This window comes from Sturnira hondurensis, unplaced genomic scaffold (assembly GCF_014824575.4).
Source record: "Sturnira hondurensis isolate 20B ecotype Veracruz unplaced genomic scaffold, ASM1482457v3 Scaffold0008380, whole genome shotgun sequence".
Classification (NCBI taxonomy): domain Eukaryota; kingdom Metazoa; phylum Chordata; class Mammalia; order Chiroptera; family Phyllostomidae; genus Sturnira; species Sturnira hondurensis.
Window position 1 is genome coordinate 1246950 of NW_028081011.1, and position 23442 is coordinate 1270391.

A 23442-nucleotide genomic window follows, 5' to 3' on the forward strand; every position below is an offset into this window, starting at 1 on the left:
AGGCAAAAGTCCCCAATATTTCATTGATCCATTTAGCAAATACTCCCTGAGTGCCAATTGTGAACCAGGCGATGGTCTTGGCTCCTGGGATTCTGTTCACAGCTGTACCCCTCTCCTCCCAGAGCTGACTGTTCAGGCCTGGCAAGTCCAAGTCCTCTCATGTCTCAGAACTTCTGGAGGCATTTGCAGGACATAAACACAGTCTTCTGTGAGCTTTGCCCTTTCCTCAATCATGTAGGGTAATAACAATAACTGTGTATCGATCCAGTTTACTATGTGCCAAGCACTATTCTAAGTGCTTTATGTATATTAACTCGCTTAATCCCTACAATACCTATCTTTAAAGGCCTATTGTGAGTGAGGATTCAAAGTAAATATAAACCCTGGCCTGGTAGCTCAGAGCATCATCCCAATACATCAAGGCTGAGGGTTTGATCCCCAGTCAGGGCACACACAAGAATCAACCAGTGAATGCATAAGTAAGTGGAACAACAAATTTCTCTCTCTCCCCTTCCTCCTTCTGTCTCCCTCTCTCCCTTCCTCTCTCTAAAATTAATAAAAAAATTTTAAAAAGCCCTGGCTGGTGTGCCTCAGTGGATTGAGCACTGGCCTGCGAAGCCCAGGTTCGCTGGTTTGATTCCTAGTCAGGGCACATGCCTGGGTTGCAGGCCAGGTCCCCAGTGGGGGGCGCATAAGAGGCAGCCACACATTCATGTTTCTCTCCTTCTCTTCCTCCCTCCCTTCCCCTGTGTCTAAAAATAAATAAATAAAATCTTTTTTAAAAGTTTGTTTTAAGGAGTATATATAGGGTCTAGCACAAATAATGTCCCCCTTTTTATTACAAAATCATATGTAATTCTGTAACATAATAATATCACACTCAAGCACACCATATGACATTTTAGGTAAAATGTTCAAGTTAAAACTATAAAATTATTACACCCATGTTATTACCCTATCAACCACACTTAAGCAGGCCTTTCTTCTGCTGGACCCTGTATATATAAAGAACAACAGTGCCAGGCAAAGACCCTATGTGTCAGGGTTATCATTATCATCATCCCCATTTTATAGATGAAAAGTTGAGGCACAGAGAGGTTAACTAGCCTCAGGTTGTCTGCTTAACAAGGTGCCCACCCAGACTGTCTGACTGTAGTCTCTGCTTTAGCCATTTCTTTTACTGTGAGGTGACAGGTGCACCCAGCCTGTGAGGGCTGTTTGCTGCTGCAGACTGCAGCTTGAAGTGGCTCTTTGACAGGTAAAATCCTGGCAGTCTGCACTGTGTTGTTTTCACTCACTCATACCCCACCAGGAAGGTCTCCCTAAGGCATCCCCTTGATTCTGTGTTCCCTGCTAGATACCACCCTCCTTTGAGAGAGTCGTCTTGCTCTCCCTTCTCCCCTCCCACTTACCCCCAGCTGCCTGCCTTTGGGCTCCTCCTACCTTCCCCCCAGCCTCACCCCTGCACTGGCTCCATCACCCAGGCCCCTTGACTCCCTCATGGCCAAACCCAATGACCACTCTGCATGCTCTTGTCTTTCCCTGGGCCCGCAGACCATCTTCCTGAACCACTCTTTCGAATCCAAAATTTTTGCCAGCCTCTCCTTTCTCTTGCCTGGCAGTGTCTTCCTGCTGTGGGAGCTACTTCCTCCGCCCACCCCTTTCCCTGGCTCTCTTCCCTCTCACTCTGAAAAGTTCCAGGCAACGCCATACCCTCTGCCTCTCTCCTGAGGACCCTCCACCCTGTATCTGTCTTGCTGCCCCCTCAGAGCTACATAACCACACATTTGACGGCTGCCCTGACCCCTCCCTCTGACAGTTCCACAGCTCCCTTAACCTCAAAGGGGTCAAATCAGAGCTCATCATTCCTGACACTGTGCCTCGTGGTCTTCCCCCTCAAATCTGGTCCTCTTCATGTGCTCTACGTGCCCAGGAAAGGTACCACCATTCAGACGCTTGTGCAAGCTGCTTCCATCCTTGGCTCCTGCTCTCCACACCCCACTACTTTGCGGTATCTCTTACCAAGGCCTGGCCAGCTGACATTGTAAGCATCCATCTCCACGGCCACCACCCTGGTCCAACAGAACATCGCCCTTTGCATGAACCTACTTCCTGTGTCTCTTACAGCTGCTTTTCTAACACAAATGTGCATTTAAATAATTGGGGGAGGGGGACTTTTAAAAATCTTCATAACCAAGTCCAATGTGAACTAAATTAAATCAGAATCTCTGGCTGTGGGACTTAAGACATCAGCACCTTTTAAGGTGATTCCAATACACAGCCAAGGTAAGAACCACTGTAACCGAGGCTATGAGCTATAAATTATATATGTCTGGGGCCCAAGTTAGTTTACTCTGGTCCTTAAACTTTAATGCGCATTAGAAATCACTCAGCAAGCTTATTAAAATGCAGATTGCCAGCGCTTCCCGCCCCCCCCCTCCAGAGTTTCTGAGTCAGCAAGTCTGGGATGGAGTGTAAGAATTTGCATTTCTACTAATGTTGTGTCTGGAACCCCAACTTTGAAAATTACTGCTTAAACCATGATGAAATTTATCATTTCACCTAACACAGGCCAGAGGTAGGGAAGGCTCCAATTGCTTCTTTGGCTCCTGCGCCCCTCTGATGAGTCCAGGTTTCTGAACAGATGTTCCAGGTGCTTTGTGACTGGGCCCTGCTGCCCCTGCAGCCTGTTTCTTTCCACAGCCTCCCTCACTTCAGTTCCATGGGGTCTTGAAACTCCACTGGTTCCTGGAATGCATCTCTCTGCTTTGCCTTTAAAAGATCTGATCAGCCCAAGAGGGAGGAGGCAGGCCTAAACTTTTTTAAAATAATTTTTTATCTCATCAGTTTGAGTTGACATACAATATTATATTAGTTTCAGGCATGTAATCCAATGATTAGACCATTATATAACTTACTAAGTGATCACCCCAATAAATCTAGTACCAGGCTGACACCATAGTTACTAAAATATTATTGACTATATTCCCTATGTTGTACTTGACTATTCTTTTCTTTTAAATATTTTATTTATTTATCTTTTAGAGAGAGGGGAAGGGAAGGAGGAAGAGTGGGAGAGAAACATCAATGTGTGGTTGCCTCTCATGTGTCCCCTACTAGGGACCTGGCCTGCAACCCAGGCATATGCCCTGACTGGGAATCGAACTGGCAACCCTTTGCTTCATAGGCCCGTGCTCAATCCACTGAGCTACACCAGCCAGGTTATACTTGACTATTCTGTAACTAGCAATTTGTACTTCTTAATTCATTCACCTTTTTCACCCATCCCCTAATCCCCCTCCCATCTTTTAAAAACCTAGTCCCCCAACCCCCTCCCCCTCAGGCAACCACCAGTTTCCTCCATGTCTGAGTCTATTTCAACTTCCTTTGTTTGTTTTGTTTTTTTAGATTCTACACATCAGTGAAATCACATGGCACTTGTCTTTATCTGACTTTTTTCACTGAGCATAATACCCTCTAGGGCCATCCATGCTGTCAGAAATGGTAGGAATTTGCTTTTTTTTTATGGCTGAGTAATATTTTATTGTATGTATGTACCACAGATGTTTTTATCCACTTGCCTATTGATGGGCACTTGGGTTGCTTCCATAGCTTGGCTATTGTAAATGATGCTACCATGAACATAGGGGTGTATATATTCTTTAGATTTAATATTATGGGTTTCTTCAGGTAAAGCCCCAGAAGTGGAATCACTGGGTCATAAGGTGGCCTAGACTTTGCTGTGTCCCTGTACGTGCCCCTTCCTCCCAAACCCGTTCCTCTGACCCCGTCTGCAGCACTCACTCAGAGAGGCCACCACAGTCACTTCCTTCTGCACAGGAGCCAATTACTTCTTCCTCTGCACCAGGGGTGTCCAACCTTTTGGGTCTCTGGGCCACATTGGAAGAAGAAGAGTTGTCTTGAGCCACACATTAAATACACAAACACTAATGAAAACTGATGAGGAAAAAAAAAGGTCTGTGCATAATTTTTGTGATATCCGTCATTACAGATAAGCAAAAAAGTCCTTACATAATAATCCTAATTATGCAACAGCCCTTTCTATACTCTTTTAAAATTGTTGAGCAAGTCCCACGTTTGTGATCATTAATGTAGAAAATGTATGTATCTAAGTAATAAAACTTAGTATGAAACTTAGTAGTAAAACTAAGTAATGTTTTAAGTAAATTTATGATTCTGTGTTAGGCCGCACTCTTAGACATCCTGGGCCACACGTAGCCCGCAGGTTGCAGGTTGGACACCCCTGCTCTACACCTTTGCTCACACCTTGTTTCCCACCTAGAATCCCTCCTGGACTATGCTTCACCTGTCCTAATGTCCAGCTCTATAGGTACAGCCAGGCCTTGCTACCCCTCAAAATCCACTGGCTAATCTCCCTCCCTGATCTGTTCAGCTTTTCCAAATCCTGCTTTTGTCATTACATACACTTCCGAATGTTGGCTTTGGCTTCTTATTGGGCTTGAGGACAGAACAAGACCTTCCTGACCACAGCCTAGTGGTATGGTGGGAGGAGTACGGATTAGGAGTGTTGCAGACACAAGTTTGACTCTGAGCTTTATCCCTCACTTCCTTGTTGAACTTGGGTAAGTTGCTTGACCTAAGCCTAGTTTTTTTTCACCTGTTTAACATCATTTCATAGCATCTGAAAGGTCTATAAAGATCAACTTAACTCATGATGTGAAAGAATCTTGTAACCCTGACAGAGCTGTACACAGATAACCCCTACTCTTGCTTCTCTCTGTCCTCCATGTCAGTCTATGATTGAAGTCATAGACTGGTGTGTGTACACAGGTTCACTCTTTACCTGTGTGCCCTCCAAGAAGTCACTTAATGAGCAACTCCAGAGCATCAGTCTTCTAATCTGCGGGTTGAGAATGTGAGAAGATTAAGTGAAATGCAAAGCTCTTGGATCAAGAAATATCATGCCACCCTGGCTGGTGTGGCTCAGTGGATTGAGCGCGGGCCTGTGAACCAGACTATCGCAGTTCAGTTCCCAGTCAGGGCACATGCCTGGGTTGCAGGCCAGTTCCCAGCAGGGGACATACCAGAAGCAACCATACATTGATATTTCTCTCCCTCTCTCCTTCCCTTCCCCTCTAAAGATAAATGGATAAAATCTTAAAAAAAAAAAGAAGAAACCAGTTGATGTATTTCTCCTGCATGCATTAATGTTTCTCTCCCTCTCTTTCTCCCTCCCTTCCCCTCTCTCTAAAAAAAAAAGTCACATGCAAAATGCTTAATAAATTAAATTCTTAAAAGTACAGCTTTGTCTCTACATGGTAGAGAAAGTGGTTCTTGGCTAGGTCTACAGTTTGAAAAAGCAAATTAAGATCGGTTGGTCAGAGCATCATTCCGATACACCAAGGTTGTGGGTTTGATCCCCAGTCAGGGTAAATACAAGAAACAATGACTGCATAAATAAGTGAACAACAAATTGATTAAATTGATGTTTCTCTGCCTTTCTCTCTCTCCCTCTCTAAAATTAATACTAAATAAAAATTTTTTGAAAAAGCAAATCAAGGTCAGTTGGTTAGAGCATCATCCTGATACACCAAGGTTGTGGGTTTGGTCCCCAGTCGGGGTACATACAATAAACAACCAATGAATGCATAAATAAGTGGAACAACAAATTGACACTTCTCTGTCTTTCTCGCTCCCCCTTTTCTCTCTCTCTAAAATCAATAAACAGAAAATAAGTCTTAAAAAAGGCAAATTAAGGTGGAAAAGCTCCAGGATGCTCTGGACACTCCCTCCAGCCCTCCCTACCCCAGTGCCCACAGCTTTGTCACCCACACATGGGACAAAAGGGAAGGAAATGAGGCAGCTCCGTTTGCTCTCTGACTAGATCTGCTTCCTCGGCAAGGCTGTGGGTGTGGGTGTGTCTGTCTGTCATCCAGTCTGCAGCAGTCTCTCACCTCAGGCTGCCTTTCTAAATGCCAGAGGGTCTACATTGTCAGGAGAGGCTCCCTGGTAGGCGTGGAAATATTTGAACCATGAATCTCTGACCCTGGTACTTCCACTTGCTGTGGGTTTCAGGGCTGGGAGGCCCATAGAGCATGCCTGTTCTGGAACTATTCCCTCTCCAGCCAAACAGGTCTCATTCAAATTTTATTAGCCTTTCAGAATATCATCTTTTTTGCTGAAATCTGAATAAGCTGTATAGATTGTAACAAACCAATTTCCTGGTTTTACTATTACAACATATTTATGCAAGATGTTAGTTACCATAGGAAGAAACTAGGTGAAAGCTATACAGAAACTTCCCATTCATTTTTTCAACTCCCTGTTAACTTTTAATTACTTCAAAATAAGAAATATGTTGTTTAAAAAAATCGTCTTTTCAACTTCCTCTCCACTCCCTTGGCCACCCTTAAGTCCAGGCCCTTATCAACCCCCACTTGGATCTTAGCAAACACCTCCTGGTTTTCTAGAGAAAAGGGGGAAGAAACCTAAGTGTGTGATTGCCCCTCACGTGCCCCTACCAGCGAACCAGCGACTGTGGTTCGCGGGCTGGCACTCAATCCACTGAGACACAGCAGTATCCATCCTTCCTCGCTGAGGCTGTTCCACACTCTAACTCCAGGACTACCTTTTCTCTTCTTCATTAATAGTAGACGCCCCTCCGAATTCCCTAGTACTCAGAAAACTTTCCCCTAAAGCCCAGGCCCCGCCCCCTGGAGCCCTCAAATGGGCAGGACCCGCCCCTCCAAAGGATTTAACGGTTAGGCCCCGCCCTGCGTGCGTGCGTGCGTCTCCCCGCCAAGACGTGCAGGCGCCGGCGTAGCCTGAGGCTGAGGTGGCAGCAGCCAAGCCAACATGGAACTACCACAGATGCCGGAGCTCATGGGTCTGTCGCTGTTGCTCGGGCTGCTGGCCCTGATGGCGACGGCGGCAGTAGCGCGGGGGTGGCTACGCGCAGAGGAGGAGATAAGCAGCCGGTCCTCCGGTTAGTGGGGCCATGGCGAGCAGGGGCAACCCGCGGGGACCTCGCTTCCGACCGGCAGTCTGGGCCCGCGGGGGTGTCGGGTCCCTCCGGGCCTCAGTTTCTTCTCTTGTGGAATGAGCTTCGCTTTTCGTCGAGAGATGCTACCAGGCCCGGCTGGTCGCGCCCCTCGGGAAGACTCTTTAGAACCTGGGTCCCACTCTGCGGCTTCCTCGGTGCCACTTTGCCTTTTGAGTCTCAGCTTGTCTCCGGGATTGCTGCGAGGTGGCTTCTAAACTCCCAAGCGCGCTATTTGGTCGTTATTTTATGAAAATGGACGGGGAGGTGAGGGAGTGACGGACCGACATTCACTTGTGAGCACTCTGACTGGCTCCTTGATTTATTGTGTACCTACTATCTCTATAGGGGTCTTTTCCTTTGGGGAGTCCACTTTGGGGTAATAGAGAAGAACATCTAAAAGTATTAGCGAAAAAATACCGTGTAATACGTTTCCTAGAAGGGGTCAGTACTAGAAACCGGAAACCCTGTGGTGGGAGTGGCCAGGCCTGCTTTTTTGGTGGTGGTGGTGTTCGTGGGGTGCGCGTCTAGGAAACCTTCACTGATTGTAGGCAACACATGAGATGCGGTCTTAAAGCATAGATGTGTAAGAGTTTGTCAGGAGGCCAAGGAAGGAAGAACATTCCTGGCAGAGGCAACATGCACAAGGCAGGGAGCCCTCAACATCATTTGGTATGACTTTAGTGGGAGGGGAGAGACTAGTGGGGGCGAAGGTGGGGGTGGTTAGACAAGGCTGGCGAGCTATCAGAGAGCAGGTTGTGGTCATCTTTGTACTTGGGCCTCGGAGTTTTTTTTCTGTAGGAATTGAGGAGTGTATGCAGTGATCTAACACCTGCAGACTTTGTGCCTGGTCTGATTCTCAATTAAATTAGCTATTTTGTGGAAAAGTGACTTGCACCATTTCTGGGGCAGGGTAACTCAATGCATGGCAACTGCCTCTCATTCCTCAGCTTCCTCTGAGTCCTTTGGGCCTTGAATGCTTGTTTTGGGTACTCTACTTGTCATTTTGTGTAAATTATCAAATTCTCACAACTTTAAGGAAACCAAGGCCCAAAGCAGTTAAATAACTTTCCCAAGAGCAGGGCTGCCCGGTTCAGTTGTGCACATTATTCTCTGTGTAGGGATGTCTGGCCAAGGATCTGCACTCTGGCCATGCTCTGTACCCACTGAGCTGTACCAGCCCAGACAGGGCACCTTTTCTAATTTGCACTGAGGTGTTACATGGACTAACAGCAGGCAGCCTCCTCAAGATCACAATCCAAACCCAAGTGTAATTCCAGAGCTTCTCTTTTTGCCTGCATCACTCTCTCTTAAGGACAGGGTCCACATCTCGTCATCTCTTGTTGCTCTTCTCAATGCCTGGCCAACTATAGGGGGTCAGTAAATGTTTATTCAGTGAGTAATGAAATGGATGAATGATATGGCCCTTCCTTATAGGTCAAAAAGCAAATGGACTCCCACTTGAAAAGTCCTCGAAATCGAAGAAGCAGAAACAGCAACAGCGTATTCGCAAGGAGAAGCCTCAACAACACAACTTCACCCACCGCCTCCTGGCTGCAGCCCTGAAGGTACATGCATGAGTACCATGCACAACATACATACAAAGACTTAAACCCCTACACAGACTTTTCCTTTGTAGTATTCTGTGCATATTACAGACCCCTTGGTCTCTGACCAAAGTTAGTCTGGATTCCCCAGTCTATCCCTTCTCACCACATCCCATCAGCACCTTGCTATTAATCCAGGCAACTGGGCCCTGGAGTCATGGCTGCACATCGGTGTTCCCCATCTGCCCAGGGTTTTCCTATTCACATGTGCAACCTTTCCCTCTAGAGCCACAGTGGGAACATATCTTGCATGGATTTTAGCAGCAATGGCAAATACCTGGCCACCTGTGCAGATGATCGAACCGTCCGCATCTGGAGCACAAAGGACTTTCCGCAGCGGGAGCACCGCAGCATGAGAGCCAATGTGGAGCTGGACCATGCCACACTGGTGCGCTTCAGCCCTGACTGCAGGTGGGAAAGGATGGAGCCTTAGGTTTGCCTTCAGAAGCCTAGCTTATGAAAGGCTTATGGCCTTCCTGTACATGGTTTGGGATAGTGAGGGGGGGACTCAGGGTTCCCCTTGGGGTAGCAGAAAGAGAGCATCCAGACAGATTGAGCACTGCCTGGGGCTCCCTAGAGGACTAGGCAGTTATATAGCAAGGAGGTAACTTGGGAAGTACCAAAGTCTGGCTTCCAGATTAGTCTTGGAAGCTATTAGAGTTCTATCTAGTGGGGAGTTTAGATTTTGAACCAAAGGGTTAAGTTATAACACTAGACTGTAGGGCCTGAGGGGAGATCTTGATTTTCCTTCAAATCTGTTATAGTATAGGATCTGGCTCACATAGGGTCCATGTCCAAATGAGTGTGTGACTTACTTGTCTTTAGAGCCTTCCTTGTCTGGCTGGCCAATGGAGAAACCCTCCGTGTCTTCAAGATGAGCAAGCGAGAGGATGGTGGATATACCTTCACAGCCACCCCAGAGGACTTTCCTAAAAAGCACAAGGCACCTGTCATCAACATTGGCATTGCTGACACAGGTAAGAGGCATTCAGAGGGTGGAGCTTGCCTAAGGCAGGAGGGAATGGCTCTACTTATAAATGCTGAATGAGTTAATGCTGCCTCTCAGCATTTTGCTCAGCCTCAGCACAATAAAGGGGCTCTGGCTCTGTGTTTCTCTAGAGTCTGGGAACCATAGTAAATTCCCAGGCAAGGCAGGTAAGAGCCACATTCTTTAGTAGTCTTTATCTGCGTTGACCCTTGGCCTGGGAGGGGAGCATGGATACTGTGGGCAGCAGTGGCTTTCATAGGTGTTTCAGTGAAGATTGACAGTTGGTCAGGTAATTGACGTCAGCTTATGTCACTCCCCTCACTCCTCAGGAAAGTTCATCATGACTGCTTCCAGTGACACAATTATCCTCATTTGGAATCTGAAAGGTCAGGTGTTGTCTACTATTAATACCAACCAGATGAACAATACACATGCTGCTATATCCCCTTGTAGCAGGTGAGGAAGGAGGAATTTCGGCATCTGGGATGTGTAGAGGTTGGGGTGGGGGGCTAGGGACAGAGCAGTGAGCCAGCTACAGATAGTGGAAAGAGCATATAGTGTGGAATCAGGACACCTAGATTTAAGTCTTTGGTCTCTTTCCTTCATCTATAGTTTTTAAAAGGTTGAGTTGGGGTGTTGTGTATCTTATAACATGGCTTTGTGGATGAACTGAGATCATGTGTATAAAAGCACTTTTAAAAGATGGTGCCAATTAGATATAAGATTAAATTTCTTAAGGAAGAAGCTTAATACATTTGCAGAAATAAGATGCCCTTAAAATTACGTTTTAAAGGAACCTGGGTTGTATGACAGGTTTGTGGCCTCATGTGGCTTCACCCCAGATGTCAAAGTTTGGGAAGTCTGCTTTGGGAAAAAAGGTGAATTCCAAGAGGTTGTACGAGCCTTCGAACTGAAGGGCCACTCAGCAGCTGTCCACTTCTTTGCCTTCTCCAATGACTCTCGAAGGTGAGTGAATTCTCTGATTTCTTACCGGTGGCTCTCAGCCCCTCTTGGTAACCTGGGTCTTTTCTGACTATCTCTGCAGTAGCCCTGAACTGGGTGGGGTGCCTGACCCTCAGCAGGAAGTAGACATAGTAGTGGAGTTGGCTTCCTAGTTGGAGCCCTTAGTGCTGTCCCAGTGCCCTCTCCTCTGGGTGTGTTGACGCTAGAGCTGTGATTTTCCATGCTGCAGGATGGCCTCTGTCTCCAAGGATGGTACATGGAAACTGTGGGACACAGATGTGGAATACAAGAAGCAGCAGGACCCCTACTTGCTGAGGACAGGTCGCTTTGAAGAGGCAAGCAGCATGCCATGCCGCCTGGCACTCTCCCCTGATGCCCAGGTCTTGGCCTTGGCCAGTGGCAGCAGTATTCATCTCTACAATACCCGGCGGGGTGAGAAGGAGGAATGCTTTGAGCAGGTCCATGGGGAGTATATCACTGACTTGTCCTTTGACATCACTGGTCGGCTTCTGGCCTCCTGTGGGGACCGGGCAGTGCGGCTGTTCCATAACACCCCTGGCCATCGGGCAGTAGTAGAGGAAATGCAGGGCCTCCTGAAGCGGGCCTCCAATGAGAGTACCCGCCAGAGGCTACAACAGCAGCTGACCCAGGCCCAGGAAGCCCTGAAGAGCCTGGGTGCTTTGAAGAAATGATTCTAAGAGGGTGCAGCAGGAAGGATCTGGCCTGCTGCTGCCACCACTGCTGCTACTTTCCTTCCCAGGTACTCCCCAACTGGAAACCTTTTGAAAGGAGTATCCTGATTTTTTTTAATGGTGACCCCTCCTTTTTCCCATTGAATTTATTCTTATTACTTAGATCCTTCGCTTCTTGCTGGTTGTGACTCCTGGCCTGACTTAACCTCCCGGGGTAATGACCAGGGTGTTTTTTCCTGAGCCCACGGAGTGGAATCTATCTTCACTGGGCATTGAGGAAAGTGGTAAATAGAAGAGAAGGGGGGCATGGTCTTTGACCCTGTGGCAGCGCACCCCGATACCCAGAGAAGTTTAAATTGTGGAGGCAAAATCTAAAGAATGCTCAAGTATTAACCAGCAGTGTTGCAGCGCTGGGAGACTGGGATGTCTTACAAATACATGACTGTGAGGAAAGGGCTAGTCTGAATCCAGGAAGAGTAGATAACACTATTAAAAAGTAAGGGATTTCGTTCTGTGCCACAGTTTTCTTATTTGTAAAATGAAGAATAATCTTCTTTTGACCTCCTCAGAAAGGTGTTGTGGGGATATGAGAGTAAAAAGTCCCTAGATTTGAAAGAAAAGTAGAAAAGAGTAGTAATATGTATTATCTGTTATCCAATATCATTTATTGACTGCTGGGTAAAAGACGGTCTTGAACACTGTAGTCTGAAACTACATTAGGAAGGAAAAAACACATCTGTTGGGAAGGTGAAGTTTCTGGTATCACACATTTCATCTCTGGTACTGCTTTAAGTCGTGTAGAGGAATCATAGGATCCACAATGAAGTCTTCTCTTTCACGAGGTTATATCTTGTTGGAGGGGACCCCTTTTTAGTCCATTAAACATTTGAGTAGCCAGCCTGCCCACCCCAGCTCAAGGCAAGACATGATCTCTGCCATCAAAGATGGCTGGTAGGAGAGTGGTACACTTGTCTATTAAGTGCTTAATATTTACTATTAAGTGCTTTTTGTTAGTTTATTCATAGCTGTAGAAGGCCCTTATAAAAGTCAAGGTAAGAGGATTGAACCTGGACAGAGGCAGTGGAGATGATGAAGTTGAAGGGATAGATTTGATAAGAGATTAGGTATTTAGAAGTTTGAATGTGTGGATTGAAGGACTGTATGGATATGGAGGACTATTTGGATGTGGGAGGTAAAGGAAATGAGGAATCTAGGAAGACTTGAGTCTAGGTAACATTTATTCATCCAAAATCAGATTCTTATTTCCTTTCTTTAAAACAGGGACCTCCCTACCCCAAGTTCACATAAATGTCTGAACAAGTGTGGAATTACTAGGAGTAATTACTCCCTTTCTTCAGTCCCTCCGCCCCACTACGCCTACTACCATCCATTCCACCAAAAAATTTTGGTTACACTCCAGATTGTATTTATCCTGAATTTGCTGCTTCTCTCCATTTTTTCTGTTATCATCCTAGTCCTAGCCTCTGTCATCTACTGGGTAATATAGCTTCTTCAGTGGTCTCCTTGCTTCTTTTCTTGCTTCATTAAATCACTTTCCACATAGCAGAGTGATCTTCTGAAAATGTAAACAAGATCACATTGCTCCCCAGTTAAAACCCTCCAAAGGCTTCCCATCACACTTAGAATAAAATCCAGAATGCTCACCATTGCCCTCAGAGTCATAAGTAATCTGGCTTCTTCCTTGTGTGTTCTTTTTACTACTCTCCCAACCACCCAACCTTGCTGTTCCTCAACCAAGCCAAGTTATTTCCAGCCTCAAGGGGAACTTGTGCCTATGTTCTTCCCTCTGCTTGGAAGCCGTTTTCTTTTCTGTTGGTTGAGTTGTCATGCTTGTCACAATTCAGGTCTCAGTTTCAGTTAACACTTTAGAGAGACAGTCCTCACCCAATTTGAAGTAGCCCTTTCCACCAATCACATCAGAACACATCCATCATATTAGTGCATTTTATTTATTTTGTATTTCATAGTGCTACCCAAAATTATCTTGTTCGGATAGGTTTGTTTCAGGGGTTTGCTTATGGATGTCAAGTGGGTAATGTAAATGCACGAATTGGGTGTCTTCTGGGTGTAAGACAGTTGGAAATAGTAGGGACTGAAGTGATCTCTAGAGGGCATGTATCCTGGGTAAGGGGCAGGGTTGGCTGCCAACTTATTCAGGAATCCAGCAGAAGTTGCCAGTTTCAGAGAAGCTAGAAGTTGGCAGTTTGTTATAAAAAGAAAAAAATTAAGCACTGTGTGAACCAAACAAAACACTAATGTGGGCCAGATGTAGCCCACCAGTTCTGTTAATTGGCAGCTTCTGGATTGTTCATTAACCCACTGGAATGTGAGATCCAGAAAGGCAGAATTCCTGTCTTTGTGGGTCTCGCAAATTCTTATTTGCTCTATCCTAAGCACAATACCTGGGACAGAAAAAGCTCTCAATAAATGAACTCAAACCAGTGCATTTGACAGGAAGTTCAGTAACCTCTGTGAATATCTTCCCAGTCTCGCTTTCCACTGTGGTTTTATGTTCCCAATAACAGATTTCTGATTGGTAATGCTCTGCACATGGGTCCTGGTGAATATTAGCTTTCTGATTGTTAGAAGAATGAGACTGAAACTCCTCTTTGCATATCTGTTTGGCACTGGCGTTCCTCACTGAAGTGTTGAGTTACTGAAGTCAGAAGTCTTCCATTTTCGTTTCAGCTGGATCACAGACTGATTTGTGATCTTGAGCAGACAGACCACTGACTACTCTGAGTTTGTGTCCTTATCTGTAAAACAGGACTAAATCCTGTCCCTGTGTTTCTGCTGAGCTGAGTGAAAGCACTACAAAAAAGTGGTTACAATGACTTCATGAGTACAGAAAGCTCCTTTCACTAAAAATGAGCCTGCTTCTCTTGTAAGCATGGGGAAGCTTTCTGGATATTAACGTAGAACAGAGACTGCTGTGTTATTTTGATCAAAAATCCTTGTGTATGAAGGCAGCATAATATTTTAATATTACTATTTCAATTTATGTGGGTTTGAAATTTTTCAAAATAAAAAGTTGGGGAAATGTTAAAATGGTGGTATATAGGTTATTTTATCAGTTATCAAAAATAAAAATATTTAAACTGCAGTTTTCAAGGTAATTATATTCATATTTAAATGATTATTCTGTAATTAAAGATTATAGGAGGTTAGTAGGAATCACATACTAATGTGAGGAGTTATCAGTGATGCTGGGTTATTTCATATAGTGCTAGATAGACCCAACACTGTCCTAAATTGGCCTCATATCTAGGAACTTAATAATTTGGAGATTTATGTACTCCTCTAAAAAATTCTAAGAATAGAGATCTTGTGAGCACGGCTTGGTTTCAGCCCACAGCAACTGAAAGCATGATTCATACAAAATCATGAATATCTTCTGAGATCGTGACTGCATTTCCAAGTCTTCATTTCAGGGTACAAACTTCTAGGGCTCAGGGCAGTTAGAAAAGTGAGTGTGGTTTCTACTTTCTTTCAGTAGCAAACCCAATGTGAGCCTCTCTGCATTTCCTTGATCACATTAATACTGGCTAACATTGAGTGCTAAGCATTTAATCCCTACCAGCTTGTGACTGGTTTTGCCTCAGCTATTCTCCCAGTAACCACATGTTTTTATTTGGTGAACTACCACAAAAACCACAGTTTTTATTCGGTAAACTACCACTTCCTTGACTCATGATCCATATGATTTACAGAGGCTAGACCCAGATGCTCCATAGTGGGCGTATAATGAATCAGTAGATCCCTGGACATGACCAGAACTTTAGAAAAGTGAAAATATCTTTCATTTTCTGCTGGGATTGCTTAGTAAGTAAGATGTAAGCTTGTTCTGTGTAGTCCTGTCTGAGAATGAAGCTAACACAGGAAAAGAGGGCCAAAAATGTGGAGATCACATGCTGAGGATACTGTTTAGGCTGGCAGATTCAGGCAAGCCTGAGGTTTCCACCAGTAGAGTTGTCAGTTACAAAACAGTAAGCTACTGTATATGATTAAGTCAATTTGAATCTGGATACTCAAAACCAAAAAAGCTTTAACATTAATATTAGTAAATTGTCCAAGGCATTATAATAAATGTCATGCCCTGACAGTTAAGTTTAGGCCTGTCTGGTACTGTTACATACCTCTAACTACCAGGACAATCCCCAGCACCAAGAATACAAATGGAGGCCCATATGCACATCTTAATATCTAAAAGTTATAAATCAAACTAAGCTCAAATATGCTCTATCCTATCTTGACAGGTACAACATCCGCTAAGGCCAAGTTTGAATGTAGAATCCTCAAACTCAGGCCTGCCACGATGTGTCAAAGCAGGCCATCCTATGGTCAAGGCCTGTTTGTCTTTTGTTCCTACCTGCTGCTTTTCCACGTTGCAAAGGATACCCCAGCCCACACCTCCCAGGTGCCCTCATATCCCTAAAAGCCCCTTACCACTTGATCCTTAATGGTGTGCACATGGCAGCACTGCCTTCGTAGGAATGACCCAGAGAAGGCTCATACAGGCGCTGGAAGCAGTTTGGGGACTGTTAGCGCAGGGATTCCAACGTCTTGGGTACCTGGACCACGGTCTGGTGGGTGAAGTGGTGACACACTCAGTGGTCCAACAAGGTCTGTGCCTCATGGGGAGGGGCATGGCAGGAGAGCCGAGACAAGTCCCACCAGCGGTCCTCTTGCCCATCTCTAACACAGTTAACCACGTTTCATTTTTCCCCTGCAGTTTCAAGTTCACTACACTAAGCTCTCCTTAATATATCAGAAATACAGTATTGTGAGTTTCTGGAGATTCAGCCAGCTATATCTCAAGATACATCGTCTTGTATATATTTTTTCTTGTGTATTTTCTTAACTGGTATCTGTGCCCTGACTACTGGCTCTCCATTTTCTAAGTCCTTCCAAGTATCACGCAGACCAGCCGCAGCCAGGGTACCCAGTATGGAAAACAGTCACACCTGGATCATTCCTCCATCACATCCCAGGATCAATCTGACAAGTTAAGGAATCCAGGGGAGCTGAGCATACCAGCTTTCTCTCTAATAAACGATAGAACTTGTCATTCTGCTTTCATTATAGATGCTGTCACTACAGCAAGTAAACTCAACTTTTTTGTACTTAAACATTTCAAACTGCTTAACTGGCTTGAAAATTATGCTAGCTAATTGAGTAGCAGGGTTTTTTTGTTTGTTTGTTTGTTTGTTTTTGTACAATCTCAGTTAAACTCCTTATTGAATACCCTGTTTTAACCTCTCATCCTCTCCTTTACTCTTTTTTTCTGCCTTAATAACACTTCTCTGCCACAGCTGAAATATTTGGTAATAATGGTGAACATTCGTGGGGTCCTCATTATAGTTTACACACTGTCCTCAGTGCTGTAGTAATAACTCATCCTCCCAGCAGTTCTATGAGAATAGATAATACTATAACTTTCCCATCACCAATAGGGAATCTACATAATTGCCAAGGTCACTTAGGAGGTGCATAGCTGAGTTGGGATTTAAACCCACAGTCTCGGTTCAGAGAGCTCAGGTTCCTAACAGTTCCAGTACCAGAACCATCTGGGACCTGGGCATATCTACCAAGCTTGTATCCTGCTTTAACAGGCCTCTGTGTTCTTTATTAGCTCTCAGGTAATTCTGACACCAAAGTGTGGAAACCACAGCAACTGTGCTCTTCTACCTTGATTTTTTTTTTAATATTTTATTTATTTATCTTTAGAGAGGAAGGGAAGGAGAGAGGAAGGAAACATCAATGTATGGTTGCTTCTGGTGCATCCCCTGCAGGGAACTGGCCCCTGCTGGAAACTGGCCTGCAACCCAAGCATGTGCCCTGACTGGGAATCGAACCGCGATCATCTGGTTCGCAGACCCTCACTCAATCCACTGAGCTACACCAGCCAGGGGTTCTACCTTGATTTTTGAATGTTATTCAGAAGCTACTGTCCTGCCTGAGGGTTTGTTCCTATCCCTACACGTGAGCGTGTCCATGCTTGGGCCCAGTGGAAGAGACTGCAGGGGAGCCATCCAAGGACCCTCTAGGGGACTGTCCCACTCCCTGTTTGTCAGTAGAAATACCCCAGCTCCTGTCCCTGGTCATATGGCCATCACCTTGGCTCTCTCAGAAGTCTTTGGAAACTGCCTTTCCCCCCAGTGCCTCAGACTAACTTAAAGGCTTATCACTGCTTTCATAAGCCTATACATTCCTCCATCTCTCCATATTGTATTGTCTGTTCCCACATTGTCTGGAGGACACCACATTAAAATGTTATTTATATGTGCTGTGACTGTCTAGAGGGCAGGTGACAATTCTGATTAATTTTAGTATCCTTACAGCCTAACACAGGGCCAGTTAGTTGAATGAAAGAACTTCTACTTCCCAAGAACCTTCCCCGGTTGCCCCAGGCTTTGCAATCACCGAGTCCCCCCTGGATTGCCTTTCTGGATACACGCCTTCTGAAGGGCCCCGTTCCAACACCTAGCCCAGGTATAGTGCAGCTTATAACCAGCCCGTGATTTGGGGCATGTCCTTTAAACTCCCAGAACCTAAGTCTGCTTTAAGAAGAGAGTCAGAAATGGACTTAGCTTGCAGACTTTTAAACCACACAATACAGAAGAGCATTCTGAGTCTGGCCAAGATGGAGGCATAGGTGGGTACACTTTGCCTCCTCACACAACCAAAAGAAGGACAACAAATTTAGAAACAAAAAACAACCAGAACTGCCAGAAAATAGAACTGTATGGAAGTCTGATAACCAAGGAGTTAAAAAAGAAACATTCATTCAGACTGGTAGGAGGGCTGGAGATGGGCAGCCAGGGTGCAGAGGATGCTTGGCAAAGTTACTGGAGGACCAGGTGGTCCCACATTTGCACACGGATAAACCAGAAGGAACAACTGGGGAGCGGGACAGACCACGCAGCCCAGGGTTCCAGTGCAGGGAAATAAAGTCTCAAAACCTCTGGCTGTAAAGATCTCTGGGAATTGCGTGGTGGTGGGAGAAACTCCCATCCTCACAGGAGAGTTCATTGGAGAGACCCACCCACCGGGTATCAGCACCAGAAGGGCCCAATTTGCTTGTGGGAAGTGGAGGAAGTGACTGAAAGCCAGAGGAGAGCAGAGAGAGTGGCACTGTTTCCTTTCTGACCACTTCCATACATACAGCACCACAATGCAGCAACATGGGTTGCCCCCGCCCCCGGTGAATACCTAAGGCTCTCTCCTTTACTACGTATCAGGTACACCAAGACAAAAAAATATGGTCCAAATGAAAGAACAGATCAAAGCTCCAGAAAAAATACAACTAAGCGGTGAAGAGATAACCAACCTAGCAGATGCAGTATGAAACAATGGTAGCCAGGATGCTCACAGAAATGGTTGAGTATGGTTGCAAAATATAGGGAAAAATGAAAGCTATGCAAAGTGAAGTAAAGCAAAATGTACAGGGAACCAACAGTGAAAGGAAGGAAACCAGGACTCAAATCAAGATTTGGAGCAGAAGGAAGAAGTAAACATTCAACTAACACAATGAAGAAACAAGAATTTAAATAAATGAGAAGAGGCTTAGGAACCTCTGTTCCAACATCTGAATCATAGAGATGGTAAAAGAAGATGAGGAAGACCAAGAGATTGAAAACTTATTTGAAAACATAATGAAGGAGAACTCCCCCAATCTGACAAAGGAAATAGACTTCCAGGAAGCTCAGAGAGTCACAAAGAAGTTGGACTCAAGGAAGCACACACCAAGACACATAATTACATTACCCAAAATTAATGATGAGGAGAGAATCTTGCAAGCAGCAAGAGAAAAGGAGACAGTTATCTACAATGGAGTTCCCATAAGACTGTCAGCTGATTACTCAAAAAGAAGCCTCCTAAGCAAGAAGGGGCTGGAAAGAAGTATTCAAAGTCATGAAAGGCAAGGACCTACATCCCAGATTACTCTATCCAGCACAGCTATCATTTAGAATGGAAGGGCAGATAAAGTGCTCCCCAGATAAAGTCAAGTTAAAGGAATTCATCATCACCAGTGCTTATTATATTAAATATTAAAGAGACTTATCTAAGGAAAAGAAGATAAAAAATATGAACAGTAAAATGATAACAAATAGACAACTATCAACGACTGAACCTAAAACAAAACAAAGCAAAACAAAAACCAACTTAGCAAACTAGAACAGGAACAGAATCACAGAAATGGAGATCACATGGAGGGTTATCAGTGGGGAGAATGGGGGAAAAGGTACAGGGAATAAGAAGCATAAATGCTAGGTACAAAATAGACATGGGAAGGTTAAGAGTAGTGTAGGAAATGGAGAAGACAAAGAACTTATACGTATGACCCATGGACATGAACTAAGTGGAGGCGGAATTCTGGTGGGAAGTGTGGTGTAACAGGGCAGAGGGGAATAAAGGGGAGAAAAAATGGGATGACTGTAATAGCATAATTACAGAATAATGGGATGACTGTAATAGCATAATCAATAAAACATTTCAAAAATCACACAATACATGGAGAAATTAATATGTAATTCTCATCATAACAGTGGTCTGTTACATCCCAGGGACCCTTCTCCTCCTCCTCACCTTCTTTATGAGTACTTTCCCATGGGCAATATGATCTTTCCACTTTTTGCACCCAGTTCCTCAGACGTATCCTCCATTTGTTGATCTCTTTCTTCCTTTTTTTTTTAGATTTTATTTTTCAGAGAGAAGAGAAGGGAGGGAGAAGGAGAGGGAGAGAAACATCGATTGGTTGCCTCTTGTTAACCCCCAAATAGGGACCCAGCGTGAACCCAGGCATGTGCCCTGACAGGTAATCAAACTGGCACCTTTCGGTTCGAAGGAGGGTGCTTAATCTACTGAGCCACTCCAGCCAGTGCTCAGTCCACTGAGCCATACCATCCAGGGGCATTTGCTGATCTTTGTATCATACTGAAGCCCTGGGTAGTGTCATATGTGTGGACATGTTTTCTTGTTTGCATTTTTTGTTTTATTTTTAAAAACCCCATTGTCCCTGTGTATGCAAAGTTTTTGTTTTACATGGCATGTGTGTGTGTGTGTGTGTTTTAAGATTTTATTTGTTTATATTCAGAGAGGAAGGGAAGGAGAGAAGGAGAGAAACATCAATGTATGGTTGCCTCTCGTGAGTTCCCTGCTGGGAACTGGCCTGCAACCCAGGCATGTGCCCTGACTGGGAATCGAACCACGATCATGTGGTTCGCAGGCCCGCACTCAATCCACTGAGCTACACCAGCCAGGGGCGTGTGTGTGTGTGTGTGTGGTTTTTTTTTTTGAAGATTTTATTTATTTATTTATTTTTAGAGGGGAAGGAGAAAGGGAGAGAAACATCAATGTATGGTTGCCTTTTGTGCATCCCCTGCTGGTAGTTAGCCTGCAAGGAACCGGCCTGCAACCCAGGTATGTGCCCTGACTGGGAATCGAACCGGGATCGCCTGGTTCGCAGGCCTGCGCTCAATCCACTGAGCTACGCCAGCCAGGGCTCGCGTGTGTGTTTTTTAAAAAAGATTTTATTGCAGTGTTTGCAGCCACCATCGCTCTCTAATGCCAGCACCTCCTCCAGCTCACCGAGCTCCAGAGGAAGGAGAAGGAGGGTAAGTAAAGCGGTCTCCCCTGGCTGGTGTAGCTCAGTGGATTGAGCACGGACCTGTGAAGCAAAGGGTTGCTGATTTGATTCCCAGTCAGGGCACATTCTTGAGTTGCAGGCCAGGTCCCCAGTAGGGGACACATGAGAGGCAACCACATATTGATGTTTCTCTTCCACTCTCCATCCCTTCCCCTCTCTCTTTAAAAAAAAAAAGAGGTCTCTATACTATGGCTCATACAAAGCAGATTGCCTGCAAATCAGGGGTGGTAAAGCAGAGAGGAAGCAATTGGCTACCCCAGCCACTCGCAAGAGTGTGCCCTCTACTGGAGGGGTGAAGAAACCTCATAGTTACAGGCCTGGTATCGTGGCATGTCATGAAATTAGACGTTATCAGAAGTCCACTGAACTTCTGATTTGCAAACTTCCCTTCCAGCATCTGGTGCGAGAAATTGCTCAGGACTCCAAAACAGATCTGCGCTTCCAGAGTGCAGCTATTGGTGCTTTGCAGGAGGCAAGTGAAGCCTATCTGGTTGGCCTTTTTGAAGGCACCAACCTGTGTGCTATCCATGCCAAACATGTAACAATTATGCCAAATGACATCCAGCTAGGACTCCACATATGTGGAGAATGTGCTTAAGAATCCACTCTGATGGGAAACATTTCATTCTTTAAAAAAAAAGTTCTTCCTGTTATTGGTAGTTCTGAACGTTATTTTTTTCCCCATGGGGTCAAAAAGGTACCTAAGTGTATGATTGCAAGTGGAAAATAGGAGACAGAAGTCAGGTATTGGCTGTTTTTCCATTTTCATATGTGTGTGAATTTTTAGAATATAAATGTGGGGACATAAAGCATTAATGCAAATCAAGGTGTTTCAGTGAACAAATTTCAAGCAGTTCAGCTTTATAACAGTATAAATAAAGCTGTGAATTTTTCTGGACAATTCCAGCATTTGAATTTTTTTAAAACAAGTAAATTTTTTATTGATGGCAACTAAATGGTGTTTGTAGCACCATTAATCATACAGTAGATTCCATCCATACACTATACTTTTCTAACTGAGTTGTCCTACATGCAAGTATGTTTTTAATGTTGTCTGTCTTCTGTGCTGTTCCTGTAAGTTTGTTATTAAAATACATTAAACTATACAAAAAAAGATTTTATTGCTCTGGCTGGCATGGTTCAGTGGATGGAGCACTGGCCTGAGCCAAAAGGTTGTTGGCTCGATTCCCAGGTAAAGCACATGCCTAGGTTCCTGGCGAGGTCCCCAGTTGGGGGCATGTGATATTTCTCTCCCTTGCCCTCTCGCTAAAAAAATAAATAATAAAATGTTTTTAAAAGTTAAAAATAGAAGATTTTATTTATTTAAAATAAAAAATTTTAGAGACAGGGAAGAGAGGGAGAAAGAGAGAAATATCTATGTGTGGTTTCTTCTCTCACGCCCCCTACTGGGGACCTGGCCTGCAAGCTAGGCCTATGCCCTGACTGGGAATCAAACAAGCAACCTTTTGGTTTGCAGGTCAGCACTCAATCCACTGAGCCACATCAGCCGGGGTTATTTTTATTTTTCAATTACAGTTTACTTATAATATCATTTTGTATTGGTTTCAGATGTACAGCATAGTGGTTAGACAGTCATATACTTTACAAAGCGTTCCCCTCGATATTTCTAGTATCCCCTGGCACCATTCATAGTTACTGCAATATTGACTATATTCCCTATGCTGTACTTTACATTCCCATGACTATTTTGTGAGCACCAATTTGTACTTCTTAATCCCTTCACCTCTTTCACCTAATCTCACTGAACATGTGTTAATAAATTATAGCTACTCCATCCAGTAAAGTCATGTTTCAGAAACTTACATCTTGAGAAAAGGTAGTTTTGTTTCTGTATTGTCTGTTTTCAATGAGCATGCACTTTTATAAAAATCAGTAAGATCATGACATGATAATATGGAAAGAATAATAACCTCTGATTCATAGCAGCTGTTATGAGGGATCAATTATCATCCCTGTATTACAGATGAAAAACTGAGGTTTTGGAGGTTAAGTGGTAAGCAAAAACTCAACCCTGGGACTGAGTATAGAGTTCAAGTTTGTTCTTGGAGTTCCCCGACACTGACTCTGACCTTGTCTTCAGAGGTAAATTCCTCGAGGGCAGGAACTTTATGGTCTTAGGAGTTCGTGCTGCACCTCTTTCTATCCCTAGGGCACCACATAAGTGAGCACACAGTAGGTACTTCATATTTGTTGGTAAACGCACGTAGTTATTGCTCAATAGTAAATGAGCTCCCTATCACCACCCCATCCTCATCCACCATGCAACTGTGCTGCATAGAAATTCCATTACTTTCTGGAGTCACTATGTCTTGTGAGTTCACACAATGTAGCATGTGACTCCCAAGAACTAATGGCTCCTGAGCAAGAAGATAACATTCAGGCTGCAGAACTGAAAGGCCAATCCCTGGGGTTAGGAGGCTACAGCCCCCCGAGCACCTGCCAGTAATTCAGCTCACTTCCATCACAACCAGATGATTTGA

The 23442-nt window shown here is 44.6% G+C and overlaps 2 protein-coding genes and 1 long non-coding RNA gene across 5 annotated transcripts in view; 2 read left to right on the forward strand and 1 right to left on the reverse strand.

The window, feature by feature from the left end:
• The window catches only part of MLXIPL (MLX interacting protein like), a 39746-nt gene extending 19168 nt beyond the window's left edge, over positions 1-20578 (forward strand). For all 3 annotated transcript variants that reach the window (XM_037054756.1, XM_037054758.1, XM_037054757.1), the window contains exon 18: positions 20556-20578. The gene's annotated coding sequence lies outside the window, so the exon portion shown is untranslated. The remainder of the gene's footprint in view (positions 1-20555) is intronic.
• LOC118992805 (uncharacterized) lies at positions 2322-22972 on the reverse strand. The gene is made up of 3 exons (XR_005067719.1): positions 22873-22972; positions 6669-6674; positions 2322-2332 (listed from the first exon to the last, which is right to left on the reverse strand). It is a non-coding gene; the product is annotated as an uncharacterized LOC118992805 (long non-coding RNA).
• TBL2 (transducin beta like 2) lies at positions 6785-14228 on the forward strand. Its single transcript, XM_037054759.1, has 7 exons — positions 6785-6967; positions 8459-8589; positions 8855-9039; positions 9454-9605; positions 9946-10072; positions 10430-10582; positions 10809-14228. The coding sequence occupies exons 1-7, from the start codon at positions 6838-6840 to the stop codon at positions 11269-11271; spliced, it is 1341 nt and encodes a 446-aa protein (XP_036910654.1). The 5' UTR covers positions 6785-6837; the 3' UTR covers positions 11272-14228.
• Positions 22973-23442: the final 470 nt, after the last annotated feature.